The sequence below is a fragment of the Sus scrofa genome, chromosome 5 (genome assembly GCF_000003025.6).
Source record: "Sus scrofa isolate TJ Tabasco breed Duroc chromosome 5, Sscrofa11.1, whole genome shotgun sequence".
NCBI lineage: Eukaryota > Metazoa > Chordata > Mammalia > Artiodactyla > Suidae > Sus > Sus scrofa.
The window spans coordinates 48555594-48583005 of record NC_010447.5 but is presented as its reverse complement, the minus strand read 5'-3'; the positions used below and the strand labels follow the sequence as shown (position 1 = coordinate 48583005).

Sequence of the window (27412 nt, the reverse complement as noted above, 5' to 3'; positions counted from 1 at the left end):
TTTTCTCCATAGCCAAGGAGATAGCAGTGTTATTAATTGGCAAACACTATATTTATTAAATTTATTTCTATTTTTAGAGTTAATATCAGACAATTTGTAAGTTCTATAATTTAAAATTACAGAATAAGGGAGTTTCCATTGTAGCTCGGGGGTTAAGAACTTCATCTAGTCTCAGTGGGTTACAGATTGGCATTGCCACAAGCTGTGGCATAGGTCACAGATGCAGCTCAGATCTGGTGTTGCTGTGGCAGTGGTGCAGGCTGGCAGCTGCAGCTCCAATTTGACGTTAGCCAGGGAACTTCCACATGCTGCAGATGTGGCCGTAAAAACAAAATAAATAAACAAATAAATTTATAAAACCAAAATACCTACATTTAGCACCAGTTTACTCTTCGCAATCACTGCCTCTAAGGTCTCATTGGTTTCCTCTTTCCACAAGCTAATAAAAGTATTAATTTCTTGGGATATTGAAGGATCAGGGCTCCCATCACATTGAATGTAGTGTTTCCACTGTAGAATAAAAATGTTTGAAGGTTTGCGCTGGTGAAAATTCAACCAAAGATTATATTACTTATTTTTCAAAGTATGGGTCCTTATAACCTAGTTTTCCCAATTTAGGCCAAAAACAAACAAAAAACAACAAAAAAAAGTGTTATGACTTCAGTTACTTGAGATACCACTAAAACAACCAATTTCCTCTTTATCAGAATAATTTATAAACCTCACTAACTCAAATAGAAATTCTATTTACTGTCATATTTTTATTTTTAAAATAGTATTTATGAGTTGATTTTGTTTTGCTTTCCTCTCTAGCCATAAAGCTCCTGTATTTACAAAAGCCAATACTTGGCCTAATTTGTACTTCTCAAATTATTACTAAGTGTTAATTGCCACTGTCATTTTGGCTCGAGTCCTTTCATTCATTTTGCAGACTATGTAAATTCTACATTTGTAATCATATTGTACTTACAATTTTTTGCTTTAAATTATACTATAATGTTTTGCCATATTGTCATAATTTTCCCTTTTCATTCTGATAAACATCTACATTGTTTCTAAAGTTAGGCTGTTTTGAGCAACACTAGATTGCCTTAAGCTCAACATTTTTTATTTTAATTTAGGACAATTTCCTCAGTACAGTTTTCCCCAAATTAAATCAGAGTCAAAGGATATAAAAATTTCAAGGATCTTATTACTGACAAATAGTTTTCTACAAAGCTATATGAATTTACTTTTGGTACAGCAATGAGAGAAAGATTTGTCGGATCAGAGATTTCTTATAGACAGATTTAAAGTTTCTTGTTATTAAAATGGACATTGAATTATAACTCCCTCTTGTGGTACAAAAGTATTAGCTAAAAAAGTAAATAAAATCAGTCTTACCTGAGAAAGCAATCTATCATCTCGTTTCAATTTCTCTGCCTTAGGAAAACACCCCTCTAATAAATAAAGTTCTTCAAGCTCTTCATTTCTCCTTTCTAGATCCTGTGTCATGGGAATAGATACATCGATCTGCTCTTTAATTTCAGTTTTGTGTTCCATAAGGAGTATTTAAAATTTACTAGAAAGTATACAGCTTCAAGCTGAATACTACAATTAGTTTAAATGCAAGTGATATCTCTAAGAGGTTTCATCTGAAACAGTGGTTCTCAAAGTGTGATCTGTAGACCCCTAGTGGGTCCCTTAAACTCTTACAGGATCTGTGAAGTCAAATCTATTTTCATAGACATACTAAGATATTATTTGCTTTTTTTTTTTTTTTTTTTTTTTTTGCAGTGTATACATTTGCACCCATGGTGCAAGATTGGAGTAAAACTGCTGGCACCTTAGCACACATGGGCACAAGCTGTACTAGTAGTCATGTTCATTGGGGGAGAGGGGTGGTAAGCAGCCAGTTTCACATGAGAATGACCTGATGGAGTTCCTACTGTGGCAAATTCGACTAATATCCATGAGGATGCAGGTTCGATCCCTGCCCTTGCTTAGTGGGTCGGCATCCGGCATTGCTATGAACTGTAGTGTAGGTGGAAGAGGCTGCCCAGATCTCAAGTTGCTGTGGCAGTGGCCAGCAGCTGTAGCTCTGATTCGACCCCTAGGCTGGGAACTTCCATATGCCTCAGGTACAGCCCTAAAAAAAGCAAAAAGCAAAAATAAAAATAAAAGAATGACCTGATAAAGAAACAAAAATTACAAATTTTATTAAATGTGAAAACTTAAGTATATGTCTGTTTAACATTCTGAGTGATAAAATAGGAAGTATGCATAAATTATAGAACAATACTATCTTGAGAAATTAATACTTGTGCAACTATTTGACTATTTTGGCATTCTGTCAAAAATAAATGAATGGAGCACGTATGTCACTTTCAGGAAACAACTCAAAGTATTTGTTGCCAGTGATAAAATTTAAGCTTTCAAATAAAAATCTGAATTTTAGAAAACTTGTAACCACCACTAGTGAACCTGATAGATTCCCAAACCTTAAAAACTTTTTTTGATTTGATTGTAGATGATACTAATGCATGTGATTTTTTTTTTTTTCTTTTTAGGGCTCCATCCGCAGCATATGGAAGTTCCCAGGCTAGGGGTCAAATAAGAGCCACAGCAACTACAGATCCAAGCTGCATCTTCAATCTATGCAGCAGCTTGTGGCAATGCCAGAACCGTAACCCACTAAGCAAGGCCAGGGATTAAACCTGCACCTTCATGGATACTAATCAGGTTCTTAACCCACTGAGCCACAACAGGAACTCCCTGAATGTGATTTTTTAAGATAATAAATAATAAAATTGTGTCAACCTTTGGGAGCAAAAAATTCAGTGTATCAATTTTTCTTAAGCAATCAATGCAAATATTGGCTAATCATATGTATATACAAGTGTAAGAACAGATCAATGTTTTAGTGTAATCAAGTGTATAAGTTTCATTGACATGGTTTCAGATTCTGCATTAAGGTGCTACCATCTATTGAGTTTCAATATCAAAGAATATCCGGAATTATCTGAAAAGCTGTTAACAATATTCCTCCTTTTTCCAACTACCTATCTGTGTGAGGCTAGATTTTCTTCATATACTTCAATCAAAACAAAACATGGTAGGAGTTCCCACTGTGGTGCAGTAGGTTAAGGATCTGGAATTGCTGCACCGATGGCATAGATCACAGATACAGCTTGGATTCAATCCCTGGCCTGGGAACTTCCACATGTGCTGGGTGTGGCCACCCCAAAAAACAAAGAAACGAAAAACAAGCAAGCAAACAAACAAAAAAAACCCAAAAAACCCACAAATGAAAACAACACATGGTAACAGATGGAATAATAAAGTAGACACCAGATCCAGTTGTCTTTTGTTAAGTGAGACATTAAAAAGATTTTACAAATATAAAAAAATGCCATTAATCTCATCTAAAAAAATACAATGTGGTGATGGATGTTAACTAGGCTTACTGTGGGATCATTTTACAATATATACAACTATCAAATCATTATGTTGGATACCCAAAACTAATACAATTTTTTATGTCAATTATATCTCAATAAATATATATATACTGTAATTGTCTTTTAAAAAATGTTAATGTATTTACTTTTTAATTTACATTTAACAATGTTTAATCTCTACTAATAAATGTTTTTAAATTTCTGTTTTAATTTCTAACATAGTTAATATTGATAGATATAACCCATACAAACAAAAGTTTCTTGAATCTTCAATTTTTTTTTTTTTTGCCACACCCACAACATATGGAAGTTCCTGGGCTAGGGATTGAATCTGAGCCGCAGCTATGACCTACTCCACAGCTGTGGCAACACCGGATCCTTAGCCCACTGTGCCACAGCAGGAACTCTGGATCTTCAGTTTTTAATAGTAATGAAGTTTTGTCCTGAGACTTAAATATTTCAGAACCTACTGGTCCAATAATGAAAAATTCTGTTAAAAAAGAGAAGAAAATTTTAAGGGAGAGGTAGAATTTAAACATTTTTTGGCCCCTATTTATCAATTTTAAAACAGATCGAGAATAATAACTTAATGGTTACAAGCACGGTCTCTGAAGCAAGACTACTTCTAAGTCCCGGCTCTACAATTTATTAGCTGCTTAATCTCTCAATTCCTCAATTACCTGATCTGTGAAATGAGGGTAATAATTTGCCCACTATTACTTTATGGTAGGATTAAATGAGTAAAATCAGTTCATGTAAGCGTAAATATTACTGGTAGTTATGGGGGAGAATGACTGTAAATGGCCAAATAGATCTGAAAGCCACATAGTTTGTCTTAAGTAATAGCATCATTAATATTTATTTACTTTTGCTTCAAGTTTTCGCCATTTTTCTTTCTCAACACGTTGTTTTTCAAGTCTTTCCATTTCTTCTTTTGCATATTTCACACGGGCTTCCTCTAAGGAACAATAACAAAAAATTTTTAGTCTGTTTTTAAGCCCTTAAAGTTACTTCAAAGACTTTCAAGATATAGTGGTAGTGGAATATTTGATAGAAGTCACAAGCTTTATCATGGGGTAGACATAAAACTGCTAGATTCCTTTCAAAAAAGTATCATGACTCTCAAACTCCCTGGCTTACAATGGTATTTCTCATCTTCAAAAAGTTTATAGCAATCCAATAATGATTTTAATCAATGAAAAATGACAGACTTATCATAGGTAATTAAGAAGAGGTAAAATCTTCAGAAGGTTTCCATAATCTTGTAACATGAACATCATCAGAAGTAATTACCTTAATCTCCTCTCACTTTCACTATTAAAAAAACAAAATGTAAAATATATATTGAAGAGTATGAGCTTAACCCACTATAATAAAACATTCCCCAAGGTGTAGATCTTGATACTGTATTTTTATCATGAGTCACCTAAAAAGGATTTATATGATTATACATAAAGAAATCAACATGGAAACTGAGGACAGACTTTTAAAAACTGAATCTGAATCAACAAATGTTCTTCATGCTAAAAGACGGACTATTCAGATTTTTGGTATTTTAAATAACCAGTATTTTTATTAATTTTTAATTGACATTCTTTAACAAAAATGAAAGTCCATTTTAAACTTGCCAAGTAAGTATTAAGCTATAAGAACTTAGCTGCTCTGTGTGTTTCTTGCTAGTGTCTATTTCCCATATTTAATTTCAGTTTTAGAATTCTTCCTGCACAATCAGCACCAATGCCCTTGATTTATACAGTAAATATAAACACTTTCAGATAGGACTGCCATTTTTAGCAAATAAAAAACAGAGAATGCTCAGCTGAATTTGAATTTCAGACAAACCGCAGACTCTTTTTTTGGTTTAAGTATATCCTAAATATTGCACGGGCAAAATTATCCCAAATTATCCATTGTTTATCTGAAAGTCAGATTTGACTGGGCATCCTGCATTTCATTCGGCAAGTCTACTTCAAGATAGATCTGAAAGTAACTGGTATGTACTAACAGAATTTTCTGGGTGCTCTTTAAATAGTAAATAGCTATCACAAAACAGATTAAACTCAAAAAATTAAAATATTTGAAAACTGTTTTTAAAAAAGTACTGACTAGATTAAAGAAATACTAACCTAACGTTACCTGCATATGAAAATAGTATCACTGTTTTATACCTTCTTCTTTTTGTCGTCTCTCCTCCTCCTCTTGTAGCTGCTTCAACCGTTCAGCTTTGGTGATTTTCTTTTTCTTACTGCCAGCCTTAACAAAACCCACAACTTTTAAAAAGGTTATTATTAACACGCACCCAAATTACTTATGAACACCTATCCCTCAAGTAGAAATTATGAAAAAACACTTTGCTTTCTCGAATCTACTCTTCTATTCATTCAAATAAGACTGCCTATTGACTGCAAAGCCTTGAATCAGTGCCTTGAGGACAAAGTATGGAAACAAGTAAAAAAATAAGCATATAAATTATTCAAAGGCAAGTGTGACAGTGAAAAGTATATACAATTTAATTCTCTCATTCCCAAGTTTTTGCACCTTTAAAATGGTGCCAAATAAAACTTCGTTTCAGTTTTGTAAGGATTAAAATAAAATGTATGTAAAAATATACATAACACTGCTACATGTCTATAAAAATTAAAGATATTTTTAGGACTGACAGATACAGAATTATTTTGCAAGCTTGGAATAAGGAGAAATTATTTTCGACAGTTGGGATCAAGTAAAATTTTTATAGTGTAGCTAGCATTTAAGTTTATACCCCAAAGATTTAACATTCAGATACAAGGGGGAGATGCCCCGAGAAAAGGGAAATGCAGGCATAAGACATGGAGTTGGGAGAACACTGGATTGGCCCTGGGAAGTCTCCAAGAAGTAACAATGGACTCAGGAATAGGAAAGAAGGCTGGACCTATGCTCTAGAATTTGGACATTGTCCTAAAAGGACTGGAAACCCCCTAAAAGTTTTTAAGAAGGTCTGGCTACTAAAGATTACCTTGAAAACTAACCTAGTATTAGGGAAAAATGATTATAAAGATGATACCATTTTAGTGATATTAACAATGGTTAATAAAGTTATAACAATGGAAATGCAGATGGGAAAATGGATCCAATAAATATCTTATAAGCGAACTTACTTGATAATTAAATTCAGGGCAAGAAGAGGAATGAGTCAGAGAAGAGTCAAAAAAAGAATTGTAGTCCAGAAGATGCAAATTTGAAAAAGAAACTGTTTAAAGTAATATGATTAGTATGACGCAGCTGGTGGAGCATCCAGGCAATGCTTGCAGGCATTGAAATTGGAGAACAGAGGTGTAGCAAGGAGATGAGGGCTTCGGCATTTGGATTTGAAAACTATCTTGGTCACGAGCCCCCCCTCTCCATTTTTCCTATGGGAGAGCATAGAAAGAGAAGCACACCAGAGTTCCTGCTGTGGCTCAGCGGGTTAAGTAGCCAACTGGTATTCATGAGGGAGCGGGTTCAATCCCTGGCCTCGCTCAGTGGGTTAAGGATCTGGCATGGCTGTGAGCTGTGGTGTAGGTCACAGATGCAGCTTGGATCCAAGTTGCCAGTGGCTGTGGTGTAGGCCAGCAGCTGCAGCAGCTCTGATTTGACCCCTAGCCTGGGAACTTCCATATACTGCAGGTGTGGCCCTAAAGAGGAAAAAAAAGAGAGAGAGAGAGAAGCACACCATATGAATTCAGGAATCAATAGAGTGGTTAATCCCTGGGCTATACAGACTCTCGGATGGCCACCTCCTCTTTTTGGCTTACCTGCTGCAGGATGCTCCATCGCCATCTGCAATCCCGTTAGCTCTACTGCTTTTCACCATTCATCACACACCCCCACCCCCACCCCCTGACTCTGCACACCTTAACTTCTTCCTTACCTGGGTTGAATTTCACAGTTCATCACCATAATCACTAACTAATCTCCACCTTCCCTATTTTCCTCTCCCTCTGAGAAGCCCAGCTGGAAAATTCCTAGTTCTAATTAAACCCATCCCCACTTATTCTGTGCTAGCCAGAGGAGTCATTGAACCTTGCAAGAGAAACATACATGAACTCAAATTTGTGAGCACAAATTTTAAACAGGCTCTAAGCACCACCCTGTATTCCTACTACTAGTTCATTCTCCTCAATCTTCCAAACTTCCTCACTTCTCAAACTTCCAAAATCCACTCCTCTTTCCTACTCTCAGCTGCTGACTTTACATTACTAGACACTTTAAGAATACTCTCCTTTACACACCAAATCTTTGAACTTACCGCTATCTTTGCCTTTATTCCTGTTACAGTGGATGAACTGTATGTGCATCTGCTGTTTAAGGCTGAATCTACCACTTTTACACTAGACCCTAACCCTTATTGCCTATTTAAGACTTGCAATTAACCTCTAGGTATTCATGTTTTTCCCTCTCTGGGTTTCACATCCTTCTCTGTCTTTTGCTCCAGTGCTGCTGTTACAGAGTCTAAGCTGGTACTGCCCGCCTCAGGACAGGCCAACAAATCGAGAGATGAGTTGTTGGGGCAAGCAGCAGTGACTTTATTCAGAAAGCCAGCGCACCAAGAAGTGGTGAACTCGTATCCCAAAAAATTATCTTGTCAGAGCTAGAACTCAGGCCTCTTTTATACTGGGGGTGGAGTGGGGGTGGGGGGGGGCAGGAAGTAAAGTCAAAACATTTCCTGCTTCAGTCTATACAGCCTCCAGAGGGGATGTGTTAATTTCTTTTTTTTTTTTTTTTTTTTGTCTTTTTGCTATTTCTTTGGCCGCTCCTGCGGCATATGGAGGTTCCCAGGCTAGGGGTTGAATTGGAGCTGTAGCCACTAGCCTACGCCAGAGCCACAGCAACGCAGGATCCGAGCCGCGTCTGCAACCTACACCACAGCTCACGGCAAGGCCGGATCGTTAACCCACTGAGCAAGGGCAGGGACCGAACCCGCAACCTCATGGTTCCTAGTCGGATTTGTTAACCACTGCGCCACGATGGGAACTCTGGGATGTGTTAATTTCTTCCTGCCTGCAGACATTCACAAGTGGGCCTGGTCAGGATGTTTCCTGTGAGCTAAACAAAGGTATTTTAGCTTAATGCTCATTTACCTGGGAGGCAGGGTTCTCAGAGATGGGCCATTAGGTACAATTTAAGTTGATAGGCAACATCCCTTTAGTGATTAACCCATAATAGAGTACGAAGTTTCTTCCCTATTGCTCCATTAAACACTCTCATCACAAAAACTGGAGACACCTGCATTTCCAGTGGCAATGGCCAATTTTCGGTCCTCACTTTACTTATCTGTTGTCATCATTTGACAAAGCTTTCCTCATTAGGCCTTCAGGTTGGTACTGTGTGATTTTTTTTTTTTTTTTTTTTTTTGGCCTTTTTAAGGTTGCACTCACTGCACATGGAGGTTCCAGGCTAGGGGTCGAATTGAGCTGTAGCTGCCAGCCTACACCACAGCCACAGCAACTCAGGATCCAAGCTGAATCTGTGACCTACACCACAGCTCACGGCAATGCCGGAGCCTGAACCAATGAGCAGGCCAAGGGTCGAACTTGCGTCTTCATAGATACTAGTTGGGTTCCTTACCCACGGAGCCATGATAGGAACTCCAGTACCGTGTGATTTTGCTGCTTCTCTCCTAGGTCCCACCGTCTTAGAGTTCTTTTCTGGCTTCTCCCCACCTCAGATGCAGTTGATCAATTTTAAAATTAATTGTTCAAGGAAGTTTCCACTGTGGCTCAGCAGTAACGAGCCTGACTGGCATCCATGAGGATGTGTGGGTTTGATCCCTGGCCTTGGTTAAGGATCTGGCGTTGCCTTGGTATAGGTCGCAGACATGGCTCAGATCCCATGTTGCTGTGGCTGTGATGAAGGCTGGCAGCTACAGCTCTGATTCGACCCCTGGCCTGGGAATTTCCACATGGCCTACACCACAGCCATGGCAACACTGGATCTGAGTCACCCTATTGCTCCATTAAACACTCTCATCACAAAAACTGAAGATACCTGCATTTCCAATGACAATGGCCAGTTTTCGGTCACTGGCCTAAAAAGCAATACAAAAAATTATTTGTTCAAGACAGAAACTACTGCACAGCCAACCTGCCAGGCCTCAGTGGTTTTTATTTGCATCCAGTGCCTCTGCTCATGCCAGGCACTTTGTCAAGAATGATCCTTCCAAGATTCTTTTGTATAAGCAGCACCAGCTCCCTCTTCATTATTGAAGCAGAGAGAACACTACCTTTGCCCTATGACTTAGGAGAGAGTGGGTCCTGGGGCCCATAACTGACATCTCATACCCTTGGAGACCACATGTCTGTGAATGTCATGACTATTCTGGGTCTAAAACTGTTCCAAAGAAAAGCTCATAGACTGGGTGACCACGTGCAAAAGATGGAGGGCACCAAATGACAAAGCAGTAATGACAAAGCAGCAATGGCCCGGGGCAGCAGGGCAGGCTTGGGGGCCCATCAGCAGGTGAGAGGCTCTCTGGGCCCTCAGAACAATGTGCTTCTGGACATGGGAACAGGGGTCTGGACTCTCCCAAGGGGCAAAATGTGCCTTCTGTGTTCACCTCAGGACCCTATGCTGTGCCCGTATCTTCAAGGCAATTTTAACTTTACACACAATTTTTTTTTTTTTTACCCAAAAACAGCCTCTTAAATGACATTTCCTGTGACCCAAGAGGCCTTGTCAATGAGCCAGAGTTCTGGACCCATGTTTTGGGCATTTTGTAACCTTTATTCTCTTGCATATGAATCTCCTAACCTGAAAAAAGCCATAATGGATTAAACCAGACTGGCTCCTCCCACTGCCCCCCAAATAAACAAATATAATAATTTGTTCATATATTCCCTAAAAGAATTTTGAAAAGTGATGTGATGTACCCCTTCACACATTAAGTTGAAAACTTTTTACCACAAGTTTAAATAGCTGCAAGTGTTGTACTTTACAGTATAAGATACATAAAAGAAAGCTTTTACATCACTCTTTAAAATATATCCATCCCTGGGGAGTTGCCTTGTGGCTCAGCAGTAACGCCCAACTAATATTCACGAGCATGTGAGGTTGATCCCTGACCTTGCTCATTGGGTTAAGGATCTGGTGCTGCTGTGAACTGTGGTATAGGCTGCAGACTTGGATCCTGTGTTGGTGTGGCTGTGGTGTAGACCAGCAGCTGCAGCTCTAATTCGACCCCTAGCCTGGGAACTCCCATATGCTGCACTTGTGGCCTTAAAAAGAAATTTTTTTTTTTTTTTTTTTTTGGTCTTTTTGCCATTTCTTGGGCTGCTCCCTCGGCATATGGAGGTTCCCAGGCTAGGGGTCGAATCGGAGCTGTAGCCACCAGCCTACGCCAGAGCCACAGCAACGCGGGATCTGAGCCATGTCTGCAACCTACACCACAGCTCACGGCAACGCCGGATCGTTAACCCACTGAGCAAGGGCAGGGACCGAACCCGCAACCTCATGGTTCCTAGTCGGATTTGTTAACCACTGCGCCACGATGGGAACTCTGGGATGTGTTAATTTCTTCCTGCCTGCAGACATTCACAAGTGGGCCTGGTCAGGATGTTTCCTGTGAGCTAAACAAAGGTATTTTAGCTTAATGCTCATTTACCTGGGAGGCAGGGTTCTCAGAGATGGGCCATTAGGTACAATTTAAGTTGATAGGCAACATCCCTTTAGTGATTAACCCATAATAGAGTACGAAGTTTCTTCCCTATTGCTCCATTAAACACTCTCATCACAAAAACTGGAGACACCTGCATTTCCAGTGGCAATGGCCAATTTTCGGTCCTCACTTTACTTATCTGTTGTCATCATTTGACAAAGCTTTCCTCATTAGGCCTTCAGGTTGGTACTGTGTGATTTTTTTTTTTTTTTTTTTTTTTGGCCTTTTTAAGGTTGCACTCACTGCACATGGAGGTTCCAGGCTAGGGGTCGAATTGAGCTGTAGCTGCCAGCCTACACCACAGCCACAGCAACTCAGGATCCAAGCTGAATCTGTGACCTACACCACAGCTCACGGCAATGCCGGAGCCTGAACCAATGAGCAGGCCAAGGGTCGAACTTGCGTCTTCATAGATACTAGTTGGGTTCCTTACCCACGGAGCCATGATAGGAACTCCAGTACCGTGTGATTTTGCTGCTTCTCTCCTAGGTCCCACCGTCTTAGAGTTCTTTTCTGGCTTCTCCCCACCTCAGATGCAGTTGATCAATTTTAAAATTAATTGTTCAAGGAAGTTTCCACTGTGGCTCAGCAGTAACGAGCCTGACTGGCATCCATGAGGATGTGTGGGTTTGATCCCTGGCCTTGGTTAAGGATCTGGCGTTGCCTTGGTATAGGTCGCAGACATGGCTCAGATCCCATGTTGCTGTGGCTGTGATGAAGGCTGGCAGCTACAGCTCTGATTCGACCCCTGGCCTGGGAATTTCCACATGGCCTACACCACAGCCATGGCAACACTGGATCTGAGTCACCCTATTGCTCCATTAAACACTCTCATCACAAAAACTGAAGATACCTGCATTTCCAATGACAATGGCCAGTTTTCGGTCACTGGCCTAAAAAGCAATACAAAAAATTATTTGTTCAAGACAGAAACTACTGCACAGCCAACCTGCCAGGCCTCAGTGGTTTTTATTTGCATCCAGTGCCTCTGCTCATGCCAGGCACTTTGTCAAGAATGATCCTTCCAAGATTCTTTTGTATAAGCAGCACCAGCTCCCTCTTCATTATTGAAGCAGAGAGAACACTACCTTTGCCCTATGACTTAGGAGAGAGTGGGTCCTGGGGCCCATAACTGACATCTCATACCCTTGGAGACCACATGTCTGTGAATGTCATGACTATTCTGGGTCTAAAACTGTTCCAAAGAAAAGCTCATAGACTGGGTGACCACGTGCAAAAGATGGAGGGCACCAAATGACAAAGCAGTAATGACAAAGCAGCAATGGCCCGGGGCAGCAGGGCAGGCTTGGGGGCCCATCAGCAGGTGAGAGGCTCTCTGGGCCCTCAGAACAATGTGCTTCTGGACATGGGAACAGGGGTCTGGACTCTCCCAAGGGGCAAAATGTGCCTTCTGTGTTCACCTCAGGACCCTATGCTGTGCCCGTATCTTCAAGGCAATTTTAACTTTACACACAATTTTTTTTTTTTTTACCCAAAAACAGCCTCTTAAATGACATTTCCTGTGACCCAAGAGGCCTTGTCAATGAGCCAGAGTTCTGGACCCATGTTTTGGGCATTTTGTAACCTTTATTCTCTTGCATATGAATCTCCTAACCTGAAAAAAGCCATAATGGATTAAACCAGACTGGCTCCTCCCACTGCCCCCCAAATAAACAAATATAATAATTTGTTCATATATTCCCTAAAAGAATTTTGAAAAGTGATGTGATGTACCCCTTCACACATTAAGTTGAAAACTTTTTACCACAAGTTTAAATAGCTGCAAGTGTTGTACTTTACAGTATAAGATACATAAAAGAAAGCTTTTACATCACTCTTTAAAATATATCCATCCCTGGGGAGTTGCCTTGTGGCTCAGCAGTAACGCCCAACTAATATTCACGAGCATGTGAGGTTGATCCCTGACCTTGCTCATTGGGTTAAGGATCTGGTGCTGCTGTGAACTGTGGTATAGGCTGCAGACTTGGATCCTGTGTTGGTGTGGCTGTGGTGTAGACCAGCAGCTGCAGCTCTAATTCGACCCCTAGCCTGGGAACTCCCATATGCTGCACTTGTGGCCTTAAAAAGAAATTTTTTTTTTTTTTTTTTTTGGTCTTTTTGCCATTTCTTGGGCTGCTCCCTCGGCATATGGAGGTTCCCAGGCTAGGGGTCGAATCGGAGCTGTAGCCACCAGCCTACGCCAGAGCCACAGCAACGCGGGATCTGAGCCATGTCTGCAACCTACACCACAGCTCACGGCAACGCCGGATCGTTAACCCACTGAGCAAGGGCAGGGACCGAACCCGCAACCTCATGGTTCCTAGTCGGATTTGTTAACCACTGCGCCACGACGGGAACTCCCAGCAAATTATTTTTAAAAATAAATAAAATATATCCACCACTATTTAAAAATATATCCAGTGGCTCCACATACTGCCTTGGTTTAGTCGCCAATATCAATTTAAAAAATTGGAACAAGCTTTTAATTTGTTGTTGCTGTTGTTGTTGTTTCTTGTCTTTTTGCCATTTTCCTGGGCCGCTCCCACGGCACTTGGAGGTTCCCAGGCTAGGGGTCTAATTGGAGCTGTAGCTGCTGGCCTACACCAGAGCCACAGCAATGCGGGATCCAAGCCGCGTCTGCAACCTACACCACAGCTCATGGCAATGCCAGATCCTTAACACACCGAGCAAGGCCAGGGATCGAATCTGCAACCTCATGGTTCCTAGTTGGATTCGTTAACCACTGAGCCACGACGGGAACTCCAACAAGCTTTTCTTTAATAAAAATTTTAATCCTTTTCTCCTTGAATTCATATTTCCATTCCACTTCCCCCACAGAAACTTATCCTAATGTAATACACTTGAAAAACTTTTGCTGATCTTCCTATCATATTTATCTTATACAAAATAGGTATTAAAATTTTAATTTTCATGTCTAAATTTCTGGGCAATACAAATTTTGCTCTGGATTGAATTAATTTTATAATTATTTTCAATGTACAATTGAACAAAAAACATTTTATATTACAAATTTTGGTAAGTAAACATAAAAAGTAAAATTTTATTAGATACGCATATTTTGATGAAATGGTATTTTTCTTTTTTCTGGTTAGTTCATGATCCAAGGATAAATGTTAGCTATTGCTGAATGAAACAGGATTCAGATAGATTCTATTTTACTTTTTACAAATATAAGAAATGAAAAATCTTGGAGTTCCCATCATGGCTCAGCAGTTAATGAACCTGACTGGCATCTATGAGGACACAGGTTCGATCCTTGGCCTTGCTCAGTGGGTTAAGGATCCAGCATTGCTGTGAGCTGTGCTGTAGGTCGAAGACACGGCTCAACTCCAGCATTGCTGTGGCCCTGGCATAGGCTGGTGGCTACAGCTCCAATTGGACCCCTAGCCTGGGAACCTCCATATGCCATGGGTATGGACCTAAAAAGAGACAAAGACAAAAAGAAAAAAGAAAAAAAGAAAAATCTGGCTTATGCTAAAAAGCCAATGGGAATATGTTTGTTACACATGTATCATACAGTTCTTTAAATTCTTTCCATAACATATGCCAAAAATTATATTGAGTTACCAAAATTACTCCTAATGATAATTGCTAATATTTGTGATGACTTTCTCTTTAATGTTTTATTACATATGTATATATTCCCAAACAGTATGGTTTTCTTTTTTTTCTCTTTTTTTAAACATGGAATGCTTCACGAATTTGAATTTCACGTCATCCTTGCGCATGGGCCATGCTAATCTTCTCTGTATCGCTCCAATTTTAGTATATGTGCTGCTGAAGCAAGCACAGTATAGTTTTCTTACTTTTGAATTTTACATAAATCCAATTATACTTTCTGTATACAACTGCAGTTAACTTACTTAGTCATAAAGTATACATAAAATTGACCACTTTAGCCATTTTTTAGTGTTAATAGCATTAATACATTCACATTATTGTACAACCATAACCACAGCCCATCTCCAGACCTTTTTCATCATCCCAAACTGAAATTCGGTATCATATTAACACATGAACTTCCCTCTCCAACCCCTATCAATCATCATCCTACTTTCTATCTTTATGAATTTGACTATTCTAGGTATTTCCTATAAGTAGAATAATACAGTACTTGTCCTTTTGTGTGACCTCTTTAGATACAAATTATGGTCTGTAAGATTCATCCATGCTTATGCATATAGCTGTAGCTGCATATTTTCACGGCTGAGTGGTATCATTAATTTATCCATTTTTTTACGGATTAACACTGGATGGTTTCTAGATTTCTACTGTCATGAATAACGCTGCTATAAAACCTTTGAGTATCCTGGTGTCCATAAAAGAATTTCTCTACAGTGTACACCTGGAAGTAGAACTGATGGGTATGTGCATTTTCTATGTTGTTGAAGTGTAATTTTCCAAAGTAATTATTCCAATTTATATTCCCACAGTTATTATCCAAATAACTATCTGTTAATTTCAATATTTTGCTTCTCTGGCAGTTTTTTTAATTTAAAATACAGATAACTTTATCAGGCTAAGAAAGAACGCTTTAATCTATTAAATGATAAGGTACATAACTGACTTTCTTAATCTAATCGTATTCACTTAATTTCTCATATTAAACCAATTCTGCCTCCCTGGGATAACTGAGCTAGGTCATGATTTATTATCATTCTGTATTATTCCAATTGAGCTTACTAATATTTTGTTTAGAAATTTTGCATTTATGTTCATGAATGGGCTTCATTTTCTTTCCCACATGATTCTCAGGTTACCCAGGTAACTCAAAATGAAGCAGTAATGTTTCCTCTTTTTCCATGCTCTGGAAGAATTTGTAAAAATATGAAATAATTTATCTTTGAATGAAGAACTAGCTAACAAAGACCTAGAATTTTCTTTCTGGGAAAAAGTTTAACCACTGATATAATTTCTTAAATAATTACAGGACTATTCAGGTTTTCTTCTGCTTCTGTGGAAATAATACATACTTCAGCATTCCTTGTATTAATTTTTCAGTTTTTTTTCTTTTGTCTTTTTAGGGCCACACCTGCAGCACATGGAGGTTCCCAGGGTAGGGGTCGAATTGGAGCTGAAGCCGCTGGCCTACACCACAGCCACAATAACATCAGATCCAAGCCATGTCTGTGACCTACACCATAGCTCAGGGCAACGCTAGATCCTTAATTCACTGAGCGAGGCCAGGGATCAAACCTGCATCCTTGTGGATGCTAGTCAGATTTGTTTCCACTGAGCCACGACAGGTACTCCTTTTCAGGGTTTTGAAAGGGTGATAGAGCACACGTACATGAGCATAAGCATCTATACACATGCTTTCTTGATGTGATGAGAGGACTGGTCCTGAAATAGGGATGCCAATTAATTAATGTCAGTCTCATCTTCTAGGCAATTTTCTCTTTTTTTCCCCCATTTGTCTAATTCACCTAAATTTTCTAATTTATTGAGACATAAAGCTGTTCAAATTATGTCATTTATTGTTAAAGTCATCTCTCTCTTTTCTTTCTTAATACAGGCATACCTTGGAGATACTGCAGGTTTCATTCCTCAGCATTGCAATAAAGTGAGTATCACAATATTGCAAGTCGCAAATTTTTTGGTTTTCCAGTGCATAGAAAAGTTATGTTTACATTATACTGTAGTCTATTAAGTGGGCAATAGCACTCTTCTACAAAAATCTGCACACTTTAAGTTAAAAATACTTTATTACTAAAAAATGCTAACCATCATCTGAGCCTTTAGCAAATCATGACTTTATGCTGGTAGAGGGTTTGAGATACTGCAAGAATTACCAAAATGTGACACAGAGACACAAAGTGAGCAAGTATTGGGAAAATGGCACCAATAGATTTGCTTGACACAGGGTTGCCACAAAGCTTTTGTAAAAAATGCAATATCTGGGAGTTCCCTTCGTGGTGCAGTGGTTAACGAATCCGACTAGGAACCATGAGGTTGCGGGTTCGATCCCTGCCGTTGCTCAGTGGGTTAACGATCCGGCGTTGCCATGAGCTGTGGTGTAGGTCGCAGATGCGGCTCGGATCCCGCGTTGCTGTGGCTCTGGCATAGGCCAGCAGCAACAGCTCTGGTTAGACCCCTAGCCTGGGAACCTCCCATATGCCTCGGGAACAGCCCAAGAAATGGAAAAAAGACAAAAAAGAAAAAAAAAAAGCAATATCTGTAAAGAGCAGTAAAGCAAAGCACAATAAATTAAGGAATGCCTTCATTGATTATTTATTCCATTTGTTCTTCATAAAATTTACCAGAGAATTGGTCATTTCATTGATATTTGCAAGAAATAAATTATAGCCTGTTTATTCATTCAATTATTTTAAGAAATACTGAGTCTGTAACACAGGTTGCAGCTGTGGCTCAGATTCAATCCCTGGCTTGGGAACTTCCACATGCCATGGAAGCAACCAAAAAAAAAAAAAAAAAAAAAAAAAGATTACTGTTGGATTTTATTTTTTATCCAATCTAACAATCTTTCTCTTTTGATTTTGGGTTTGTCTTGCTTTCTTTTTGCATTCTTTCTCGGTATCTTCAATTGATTATTTTTTGTTAGTACATTATTTTCCCTCTACCAGTTTGGAAGTCATATACTCTACTTGTATCATTTTAGTGGGTGTCCTAGCAAGTCAACCTATATACCTGATATATGAATACATTTATCACACTACCAAGAAGTACAAGGACTTTAAAACATCTTAACCCAATTAGCCCTTCCTCTATGCAAATTATATATCATTGTTATCATAAATCTTTTTATAACAGTTTTACTGAGATAAAACTTAGATACCATATAGTTCACCCATTTAAAGTATATAATCCAATGGCTTTTTGTGTATTCAGAGTTGTGCAACCACGACCATAATCAATTTTAGAATATTTTCATCAACCACCCAAAGAAATCCCATACCCAAATATTCTAATCAATTTTAGAATATTTTCACCAACCCCCTCCAACTTCTCACAACCTTCCAGCTCTATGAAACTACTAATCTATTCTCTCCACAGCTTTGCCTTTTCTGGACATTTCATATAACTGGAATCATACAATCTTTTACGATCAGCTTTATTCACTCAAAAAAATGGTTTCAGGGTTCTTTCATGCTATGGCATGTATCAATACTTACATTTCATGGCTGAAAAGTTATTCATTGTATGGCTATACCACATTTTGTTTATCAATTAATGATTACTATGGGTTGTCTGCTGTCATGTATCTCAGTTTATTTTTTTTAAACTTACATATTATTATAATTACTGGTTTTTATGTTATGCATATAATCTGCCTTTACTGGTTAAAAAAACACAGTTTTTATTTCACCTTTATTTTTTTGAAAACTATTTGAGCTGATACGGAATTGTAAGGTGGCAGTTATTTACTTTTAGCACACTGAAAACATCACTCCACTGTCTTTGGCTTCCATTGTTGCTGTTAACCACAAGTTTCAAGTTTTGCCCAGTATTGCAAATGCCCACATGAGAGAGTTTTAGGGCTTCCATTACTTCCATTACTTCTTCGGTTCCTGCCTTAATTTAGGTTTCTCCTGATAATTTCTTACAATCTTATCAGCTTTTAATTTTTTTTAGGATGATAGTTTTGATCTATATGTATATATTATAGTTTACATTATTACTACTTTCAGCAGAAAGTTTGATCCAAAAAATCTTAAGCCCAATATTACTGGAAATGGGAAAATCAAAATAATATTTTTGAAAAAAATATTTTATCTTACCCCTTGCTTTGCTTTTAAATTTTTTTTTTTTTTGTCTTTTTTGTCTTTTTTGTTGTTGTTGTTGCTATTTCTTGGGCCGCTCCCGCGGCATATGGAGGTTCCCAGGCTAGGGGTTGAATCGGAGCTGTAGCCACCGGCCTACACCAGAGCCACAGCAGCGCGGGATCCGAGCCGCGTCTGCAACCTACACCACAGCTCACGGCAACGCCGGATCGTTAACCCACTGAGCAAGGGCAGGGACCGAACCCGCAACCTCATGGTTCCCAGTCGGATTCGTTAACCACTGCGCCACGACACGGGAACTCCTGCTTTTAAATTGATCAAAAGTTTAAAGCCGCAGATTTCACTCTTTCCAACTTTAAAAAAAATGTCTATTCACCTAATTAGCAAAGCCCAACTTTCAAGGTTAAACCAATTGGCTGTACCATACTTAATATCAGAGACAGCTTGACTTCATGTTTCAGTACAAATAAATGTGTTAATATGTATCCCATGATAAGCTCTCTTGTTTTTTATTATAAGCCAAGGATGAGTTGGTTCCATTTCCCCACACATTGTTTTAAAAGATACAATTATTCAATGTCCTGAACTTAACACCATTTTTAAGGGTCGGCACTGAATATTCTATAGAAACCAGGAGTCAAACTTTAGGCAACCAAAACCTGTTTGTGAATATGGTGTCCCTAAATGAAAATAGGATATAAGGACAGATATGAGTGAAAAGGCTCTCCTTTGGCCCATTATTTACAGTTCCAAGCCTGGAGGTACTTGAGCACCATTCTCCATCTATGCAAAGAAAATCAACTCCAAATAAAAGTATTCCTAGATCATCTATGCATTCATCAATTTGTAAGGCAGTTTTCCTCTAGAATCTAATCAATGTCTTCTGCTATTTCACGTATTCTATAAAGTACAATGGTTTCTAAAGAAAACAGATCGATGTAAATGCAGTGATGGATATTTTAACCGTGCACCAGGTGTTATAACCTTTTCTGTAGTCTTGTACAATTTCCTAGCTTTTGCAATGAATAATATTAATTTAAATTATATAAAATTTCAAAGGCAACTTTAAGGTCTATGTAAAAATATTAAGCTCCTTTTACATTTACTGATACCTTTACTCTTTCTTCGTTAAACATTAATGTTACTATTTTTGATATCTGAATGTTTATCAGGAAATTAATTGTGAGAGGTTTTTTTTAACATGATAATTTAATAATAACCTCTTTTTTTTTTTTTTTTTTTTTTTTTCTTTCCCTGCACCTGTGACATATGGAAGTTCCCAGGCCAGGAGATCAAACACATACCACAGCAGTGACAATGCTGGATCCTTAACCCGCTAGGCCACCAGGGAACTCCAATTTGACAATAATCTTATAAGCAATGTCACTAAATAAAAATTATTACCAGTCTCCACAATATAATATATAGGAAATTTAGAATATCTCAATATTTCAAATGCCACGTTTACCACTTACCTGTAAGACAGACAAAAACAAGAAGTCCTTGGTGGTTGATTAAAGAAAGCTTGGCCAACATTATGTTTTGAACTGTTCCTTAGTGTCATAGCCCAGGCTCCAGGCGATGAAGCACAGTAAGATTTAGAATGGATGAGAGACATACCTTTGTTTTGTAAAGCAGAAGGGTAATTGTGAAAGAAGATACAATGGAAAAAGGGCAGGACTTCAAGACAGTAGATTTTTTCCAGGAAAGTTTTAGTTCTAGAAGTAGGTTCACCTTGGTGTAAAGAATTCTGACCTACACTGACTCAATGCTTCGTAACTGGTCCTCCTGCTTCTATTCTTGCTTCCCTACAGTGGATTTTCCATTGACCATTGGGAGATGTAAACCCCATCATGTCTCTTTCCTGCTTACAACTCTCTCACATTCAGAACAACACCCATGTTGCCATGGCTTACTTGGCTGTGAACTGGCTCCTGCTTGTCTCCCCCACTCCCTCCCATCCTCGCCTCCACACCCACCATCCCTCACTGCTTTATCTTTCACTTTCTCCTTTGCTTGCTCTAATCGCACTGGCATTCTCCCCAAGGTCATTCTCAAATTTGAATCTTTGCAATAACTGCTTCTTCTACCAAGAATGCTCTTTTCATTCAGGTCTCTTCTCAAACTTTAGTTCTTTAAACAGCCTATATGAAACAGCATCACCATTACACCCTACATCTCTCACTGACCCCCTTTCTTGGTTTTCTGCACAAAACTACTTGAAATTATGTTTTCTTTACCTCCCCTCCCCAGGCAGAATGAAATGAAACCACTACCCTGAAGAGATATCTGTGCCCCCATGTGCACTGCAACATTATACACAATAGCCAGGACAGGAAAACAACCTCAGTGGTGTGTATCCACAGACAAATGGAAAATGTGCGATTATCATCTATCTGCCTATCTGTCTACCTACCCATCTATCTATCATGGAATATTATTCAGCCACAAAGAAAGAAGAAAACAACACAGATGAACGTGAAGGGCATTATGCTAAGTGAAATAAGTTAGAGAAAGACAAACACTGCATGATCTCACTTATATATGGAATCTAAAAAAGTCTAAATCTTTTTTTCACAGAAACAGTCAATTGGCAACTGCCAGGGCCTGGGAGTGAGGGAAATGGGGAGATGTTGGTTAAAGGGTACAAACTTCCAAATATTAAAGTGAGTAAGTTCTGAAAATCGAATGCATGGCAACTACAGTTAACAATACTATATCATATACTTGTAAGTTGCTAAGACAGTACATCTTAATCAACACACATACACACATAATAGAAAATGGTAATTTTGTGAGGTGATGGATGTGTCAACTAACTTTATTTTTGTAATCATTTCATCAATACATATGTCAAATCATCACAATGAAGGAGTTCCTGCTGTGGTGCAATGGGATTGGTAGCATCTCTGCTGCACCAGGACACAGGTTCTATCTCCAGCCTGACACAAGTGGGGGGCATCCAGGGTTGCCACAGCTGCAGTATAGGTTGCAACCGTGGCTTGGATCTGATTCCTGGCCTGGATCTGATTCCTGGCCTTGGAATTCCATATGCTGCCAGGTGGCCAAAAAAAAAATCATCACAATGAAACTTACACCATGTTAAAGGTCAATTGTATCTTTAGCTGGGGAAGAAAAGCATGTAAGTTTCATAAGGCAGGGATTCTGTCTTGCTGCTGTACTCTTACACTGCTAAATTAAGGAAACAACTATTTTTCCATACATTTGCAAGGCCCTATATACAAGGATCTTCATTTCTACCTTGTTTGTGTTTGCAAAAAACAATATAAAAATCATAGGAGTTCCTGTTGTAGCTCAGCGGTTCATGAACCTGACTAGCATCCATGAGGACTCAGGTTTGATCCCTGGTTTTGCTCAGTGGGTTAAAGAATCCAGCGTTGCCATGAGCTGTAGTGTAGGTCAAGGATGCGGCTCGGATTCCATTGTGGCTGTGGCTCTGGCGTAGGCTGGCAGCTATAGCCTCTATTGAACCCCTAGCCTGGGAACCTCCATATACCCTGGGTGCGGCACTTAAAAAAAAAAAAAAAAAGATGAAAAAATAAATAAAAATCATAGACACACTTTCAATAGAAAGTGATTCAGCTGTGAAAAGAAGTGATGTAATCTTAATGTGCTGAAACAAAAGAAAGGTCCCAAGACATATTCCTCCATAGAATCTATGAGGCTATCAGATGAAGACTACCTTTAAATTATTATACCAAAAGAGGAAATGCCCAAGATGGGAATGTAAAAGGAGATGTCTGTATACAGCTGAATATGAGGTAAACACAAATGCACCCATGATACAGAAAAATGCAAGGAAACTTGCATATCTCAATCCTGAAAATGAATAGAAAGGCCAAAAAAAAAATCTGAAAATTTAAACAATAAGCCAGTTCATGCGAATGTGCAGTTTGACTCATACCATCAGTGTGGTCCACAAACTCTCAAGAAGAGAATTTAAAGTTTTATCAGGTTGGTATTAAGCACAAGTGACTGACAGAAGCAAACATCTTCTCTGTAAGATGTCGATTCAGGACTCCATGATTTTAAGTCATTATTAACCAGAAGACATATCTCAATTGCAGTCATGTTAAAATGTAAAAAGATGAGTATCTTAGAATCAATAAAATCCAATATCAAGTGAAAACAGAAGGTGCTGAATGCACATGTGGGGAGAAAAGGGATGTGTGTGTATAGTCTTTAATGAAAAGATACGCACTGGTTCTTTTTAGTCTTAGATAGGAGGAACTTTTAACATTTTTATGTTACTTCGATTTTGTACCATGTGTGTTTATTACTTTTTCCCTTTAAAAACTTTAAGAAATCAGAAGGAATAAAATACATCTTTCCATGTTTTCCTAACTATACTATGAATTCCCTTTACAAACTCAGCTCATCCCCAAACCATAATCTTTAAGAACAGAAATAATTATAAAGAGAGTAATTTCCTCCTTACGTTTGGTTTCAAATTGCATAGGACCAATCTCACATTCACTAAGAGCAACAACATTATGAACAAAATAATCCAAAAGGGGAGTTCCTGCTATGGCATAACGGAAACGAATCTGACTAGTATCCATGAGGATGCAGGTTTGATCCCTGGCCTTGCTCACTGGGTTAAGGATCTGGTGTTGCTGTGGCTGTGGCTGTGGTGTAGGCCAGCAGCTGCAGCTCTGATTCGACGCCTAGCCTGGGAACTTCCATATGCCTTGGGTGTAGCCCTTAAAAAGCAAAAATAAATAAATAAATAAATAAATAAATAAATAATCCAATACTATTTATTTAGCATCCATACATACACAATTAAGTAACAAAGTCATTAGAACAATGAGTGCAGATTTAAAAGAATGCCTCTAAGATTTTAGAATTTAAAGGTGAATATGAGTATTTACACAAATTAGTTAAGTTCTTGCAGACTGACATACAAATGACTGTTGCAGAACACTTCCCCGTAAGAATGTATCCAGAGCCCCTAAAAGAGTATCGAGTTGGTAGTGGGTTCAAGTGAATGAGAAAAGCAAAGAAGCCTCTCAACAGTATTTTTTTGAAGAAAGGTTTCACTATAAATAAATATTGAATACACATTTATATAAACACTTAGCAATCAGGGGCCCAAGTGTTTTTTCAGTAGGGGAAGAATGAGTAGGGTTTCACATTTTTGTTCAACAAATACTGATTGAATTTCTATGTGCCAGACACTGTGCTAAATGCCATGGACACAAAAATAAATATGACATGCTCTTGACCTTGAACAGCTCACAATGATAAAATACTACAATAAAAGGTCAGGAGTTAAAATTGAGGTACGTACAAATGTTAATGTATAAGAACTAAGCTTAGTATACTCTACAAACCATAATAAAACTAGAAAATGTTTAAAAATTGTACAATGTCACAAACAATGTCACTGCATATAAAACTATTTTAAGAAAATAGTATCTACCTACCTTTTTTGGTTTGGGAGCCTAAAAGTTGGAAAAACAAAAGAATTGATCAATTTAAAAAATAATTCAGACATGTTTAACAAAAGTATCATGATTACATAAGATGTTAAAATTAGAAGAAGCTAGGTAAAGAGTATAAGGGACCCTCTTTGTAACTTTGTAACCCTCTGTACCCTCTTTGTAACTTTTCTGTATTATCACAGTTTTCTGTATGATAATCTAAAATTATCTCAAAGTAAAAAGTTTTTTTTAGAAAGATTTCAGACAAAACTACAAACAAGTCTAGGAAAAACTAAGATAGTTTACTCACTGAAGCATCTTCTGTAAGTAAATTTAATACTCCTTTTTTATGACAATCAATCAATGATCCATGTTTAATGAAATGTCCAATCACAAAACAGAGTAGCAGTCAAGAAGGCACTAGTTTAAAGGGTTCTAAAGAACAAGAAATGACTGACTATGGAGTTCCTATCGTGGCTCAGTGGTTAACGAATCCTACTAAGAACCATGAGGTTGCAGGTTCAATCCCTGACCTTGCTCAGTGGGTTAAGGATCTGGCATTGCTGTGAGCTGTGGTGTATGTTGCAGACGCGGCTCAGATCCTGCCTTGCTGTGGCTTTGGAGTAGGCTGGCGGCTACAGCTCCAATTAGACCCCCTAGCCTGGGAACCTCCATATTCCACGGGAGAGGCCCCAGAAAAGACAAAAAGACAAAAAAAAAAAAAAAAAAAAAAAAAGAAAGAAATGACCAAATATAGGTATTAAGGTCAAGTTTGAAAGTATGGGAATGATCTCATAAGGAAATAATCTGAGTTCCTATTGTGGTTCAGCAGGTTAAGGACCTGACAATAGTATCCATGAGGATGCAGGACTGATTCCTGGCCCTGTTCAGTGGGTTAAGAATCTGGTGTGGCCACAAAGCTACGGTATAGGTCACAGATGTTGCTGAGAGCCAGTGTTGCTATCTATGGCTGTGGTATAGGCCAGCACCTGCAGCTCTGATTTGACCCCAAGCCTGGGAACTTCCATATTCTGAGGTGTGGCCCTAAAAAGAAAAAAATAAAGAAGTAATCTTTCTGTTAAGTTAGATTGCTGATTTTATACAAAGAAATTACTAATTTAAAGCGGGCAAAACTATGACAAAATGATTCCATTCAGCAATGTGTCCTAAAGCAAATCTATGCTTTTTAGGAATTTGTCAAGTACAGTATTCCAGGAAATATTTATAATTACAAGTATTTTTTCAGCAACACTATTTGTAACTTCCTGATTTGGTCCATGTGTCCATTCAGTTTTAAAACTGACACAAAGCAGTAGATTATACCTTCTTGAAAAGTGCACATATTTAATTTGTTCAGCAGATATTTATTAACGAATTACACACAAAGCACTCTGAGATGCTAGAGATGCTTTAAATAAGAAGAATAGAGTCTTGGCTCTCATTTTAATTTTTGCATATGGGTTTTATTTTATTATTAAATATGATAATATTTGCTATCAATACTTAACATACTTCCATCTTGAAATGAGTGCTATAACAGCAGAATACGTAAATAGCATTGCCCCTGTTTCCAAGTAGCGACATTTTAAAGGTGGGCAAATTGTCATCTTCACTAGTGCTTTTAATGTGATGCAGGTTTGGGATAAGTACCTATCCTCACCCCTCTTGCAAATCATAAGAGCATCATGTAGTGGAGTATTTCTCAAAGTTCAGAGGGCATAAGAATCATGTGAGATGCTTGTGAAAAATACATATTCCTGGGCTAAAAGTATACACACTCACTTCCCTCTCCCAATTATAATTCAGTTCATGTTATGGGTTGAATTGCAACCTCTTAAAATTCATACATTCAAGTCCCATATCCCAGTATCTCTGAATTTTACCTTATTTGGAAAGAGGGTTGTTGCTGATGTAATTAAGATGAGGTGGATCTCTAACCCAATATGACTGAGGTCTTCACAAAAAGGGGAAATTTGGGCACAGACACATAGATACAGGGAGAATGCCAGCGAAGAATGGAATAAGCTGCCACAAGTCAAGGAAGTACCAGAAGGTAGGAAAGGGGTCTGAACAGATCCCTCCTCAGCACCTGCAGGGGGAGCAGAGCCCTGACAGCACCTTGATCTTGGACTTCTAGACTTTAGAATTGTGAAACGTTAAGTTTCTCTTGTTTAAGCCACTTAGCTGGTGATATTTTGTTACTTGGCAGCCCTAGGAAACTAATACTGTAGATCTGGAGTCTGGTCTGTTCCTGTAATCTGCATTTTAATAGATATTCCAGGTGTATTAGAAGCACATTTTCCAGAAACCACATTTTGAGAAACATCTAAGAATAAAAAAACTTACGCACCCGCTGGGAAATAATAAATAGGTGCTTACGGTTCTCTCAAGTTATCAGTAGCTTTAAGTCTGCTTAAAATCCCTTTCCATTTCTCCCTGACATGAATGGTCTCCTCACCCTATTTCTTCTCATCACTTCTGAAAAACTCATAATCATACTTTAAAATACTCCTTGAAAAGCACTGCTCTTCCCTTTCATGTTCCCCTCCCCTCTCCAGACCCAATTTCAACATTTCCAACTTTGTGTTACTCCAATGTAGTCACTTTGATAATTACAGTAATAAAACTGTATTGTAATTAATTTGCTGAGTCTGTTTTCCATACCAGGGAGTGGATGGAATATTCATCTTTGTGTCCTAGGCACAATGACCATTCCCCGTTTACGGAAATTGGTTTGGGCTCCCACCTGTCTGCGAAGGCCACAAATCAGGGGAATGCCCACTCCCACCAAGAGTATAAGCTCTCTCTTAAGTCGACTCGCTCCCCTCTAATAAAATATGATAGGCTCTTATTACATCATTTAATACAGTGCAAGAGAATCCACGCTCGCCCCTTCACGCGGTTCCCCACTTTCTCTGCTCACCATGCCGAGGAAAGCACCACCTCCGCAGCCTGCCAAGTGGTGTGAGCTCCTGGAGCTCACAGTGGTGTGGACTGAGGTCTTGGGTTGTCAGAACGACAAGCCCCGCCCCCTGGCGCCCCAGGGGAGGGGCGCGGAGCCGCTAGTCTGGGTCCGCGCAGTCGCGCTGG

General features: G+C 38.7%; 1 protein-coding gene across 14 annotated transcripts in view; it reads right to left on the bottom strand.

The window, feature by feature from the left end:
• Positions 1–27369, bottom strand: part of CASC1 (cancer susceptibility 1) — a 95734-nt gene extending 68365 nt beyond the window's left edge. The window contains exons 1-6 of one of the 14 annotated variants that reach the window (XR_002344076.1): positions 27246–27369; positions 24326–24343; positions 5609–5693; positions 4307–4398; positions 1384–1485; positions 373–540 (exon numbers count right to left, since the gene is read on the bottom strand). Coding sequence is in view for 13 of the 14 variants with exons in the window: in XM_021092200.1 (XP_020947859.1) it covers positions 373–540; positions 1384–1485; positions 4307–4398; positions 5609–5693; positions 24326–24343; positions 27246–27248 (468 nt within the window). In the remaining variant the exon portion in view is untranslated. Of the gene's footprint in view, positions 1–372; positions 541–1383; positions 1486–4306; positions 4399–5566; positions 6952–24325; positions 24344–27245 lie in introns of those variants that run through there. The other 13 variants (XM_021092200.1, XM_021092188.1, XM_021092191.1 and 10 more) reach the window with 13 other exon arrangements.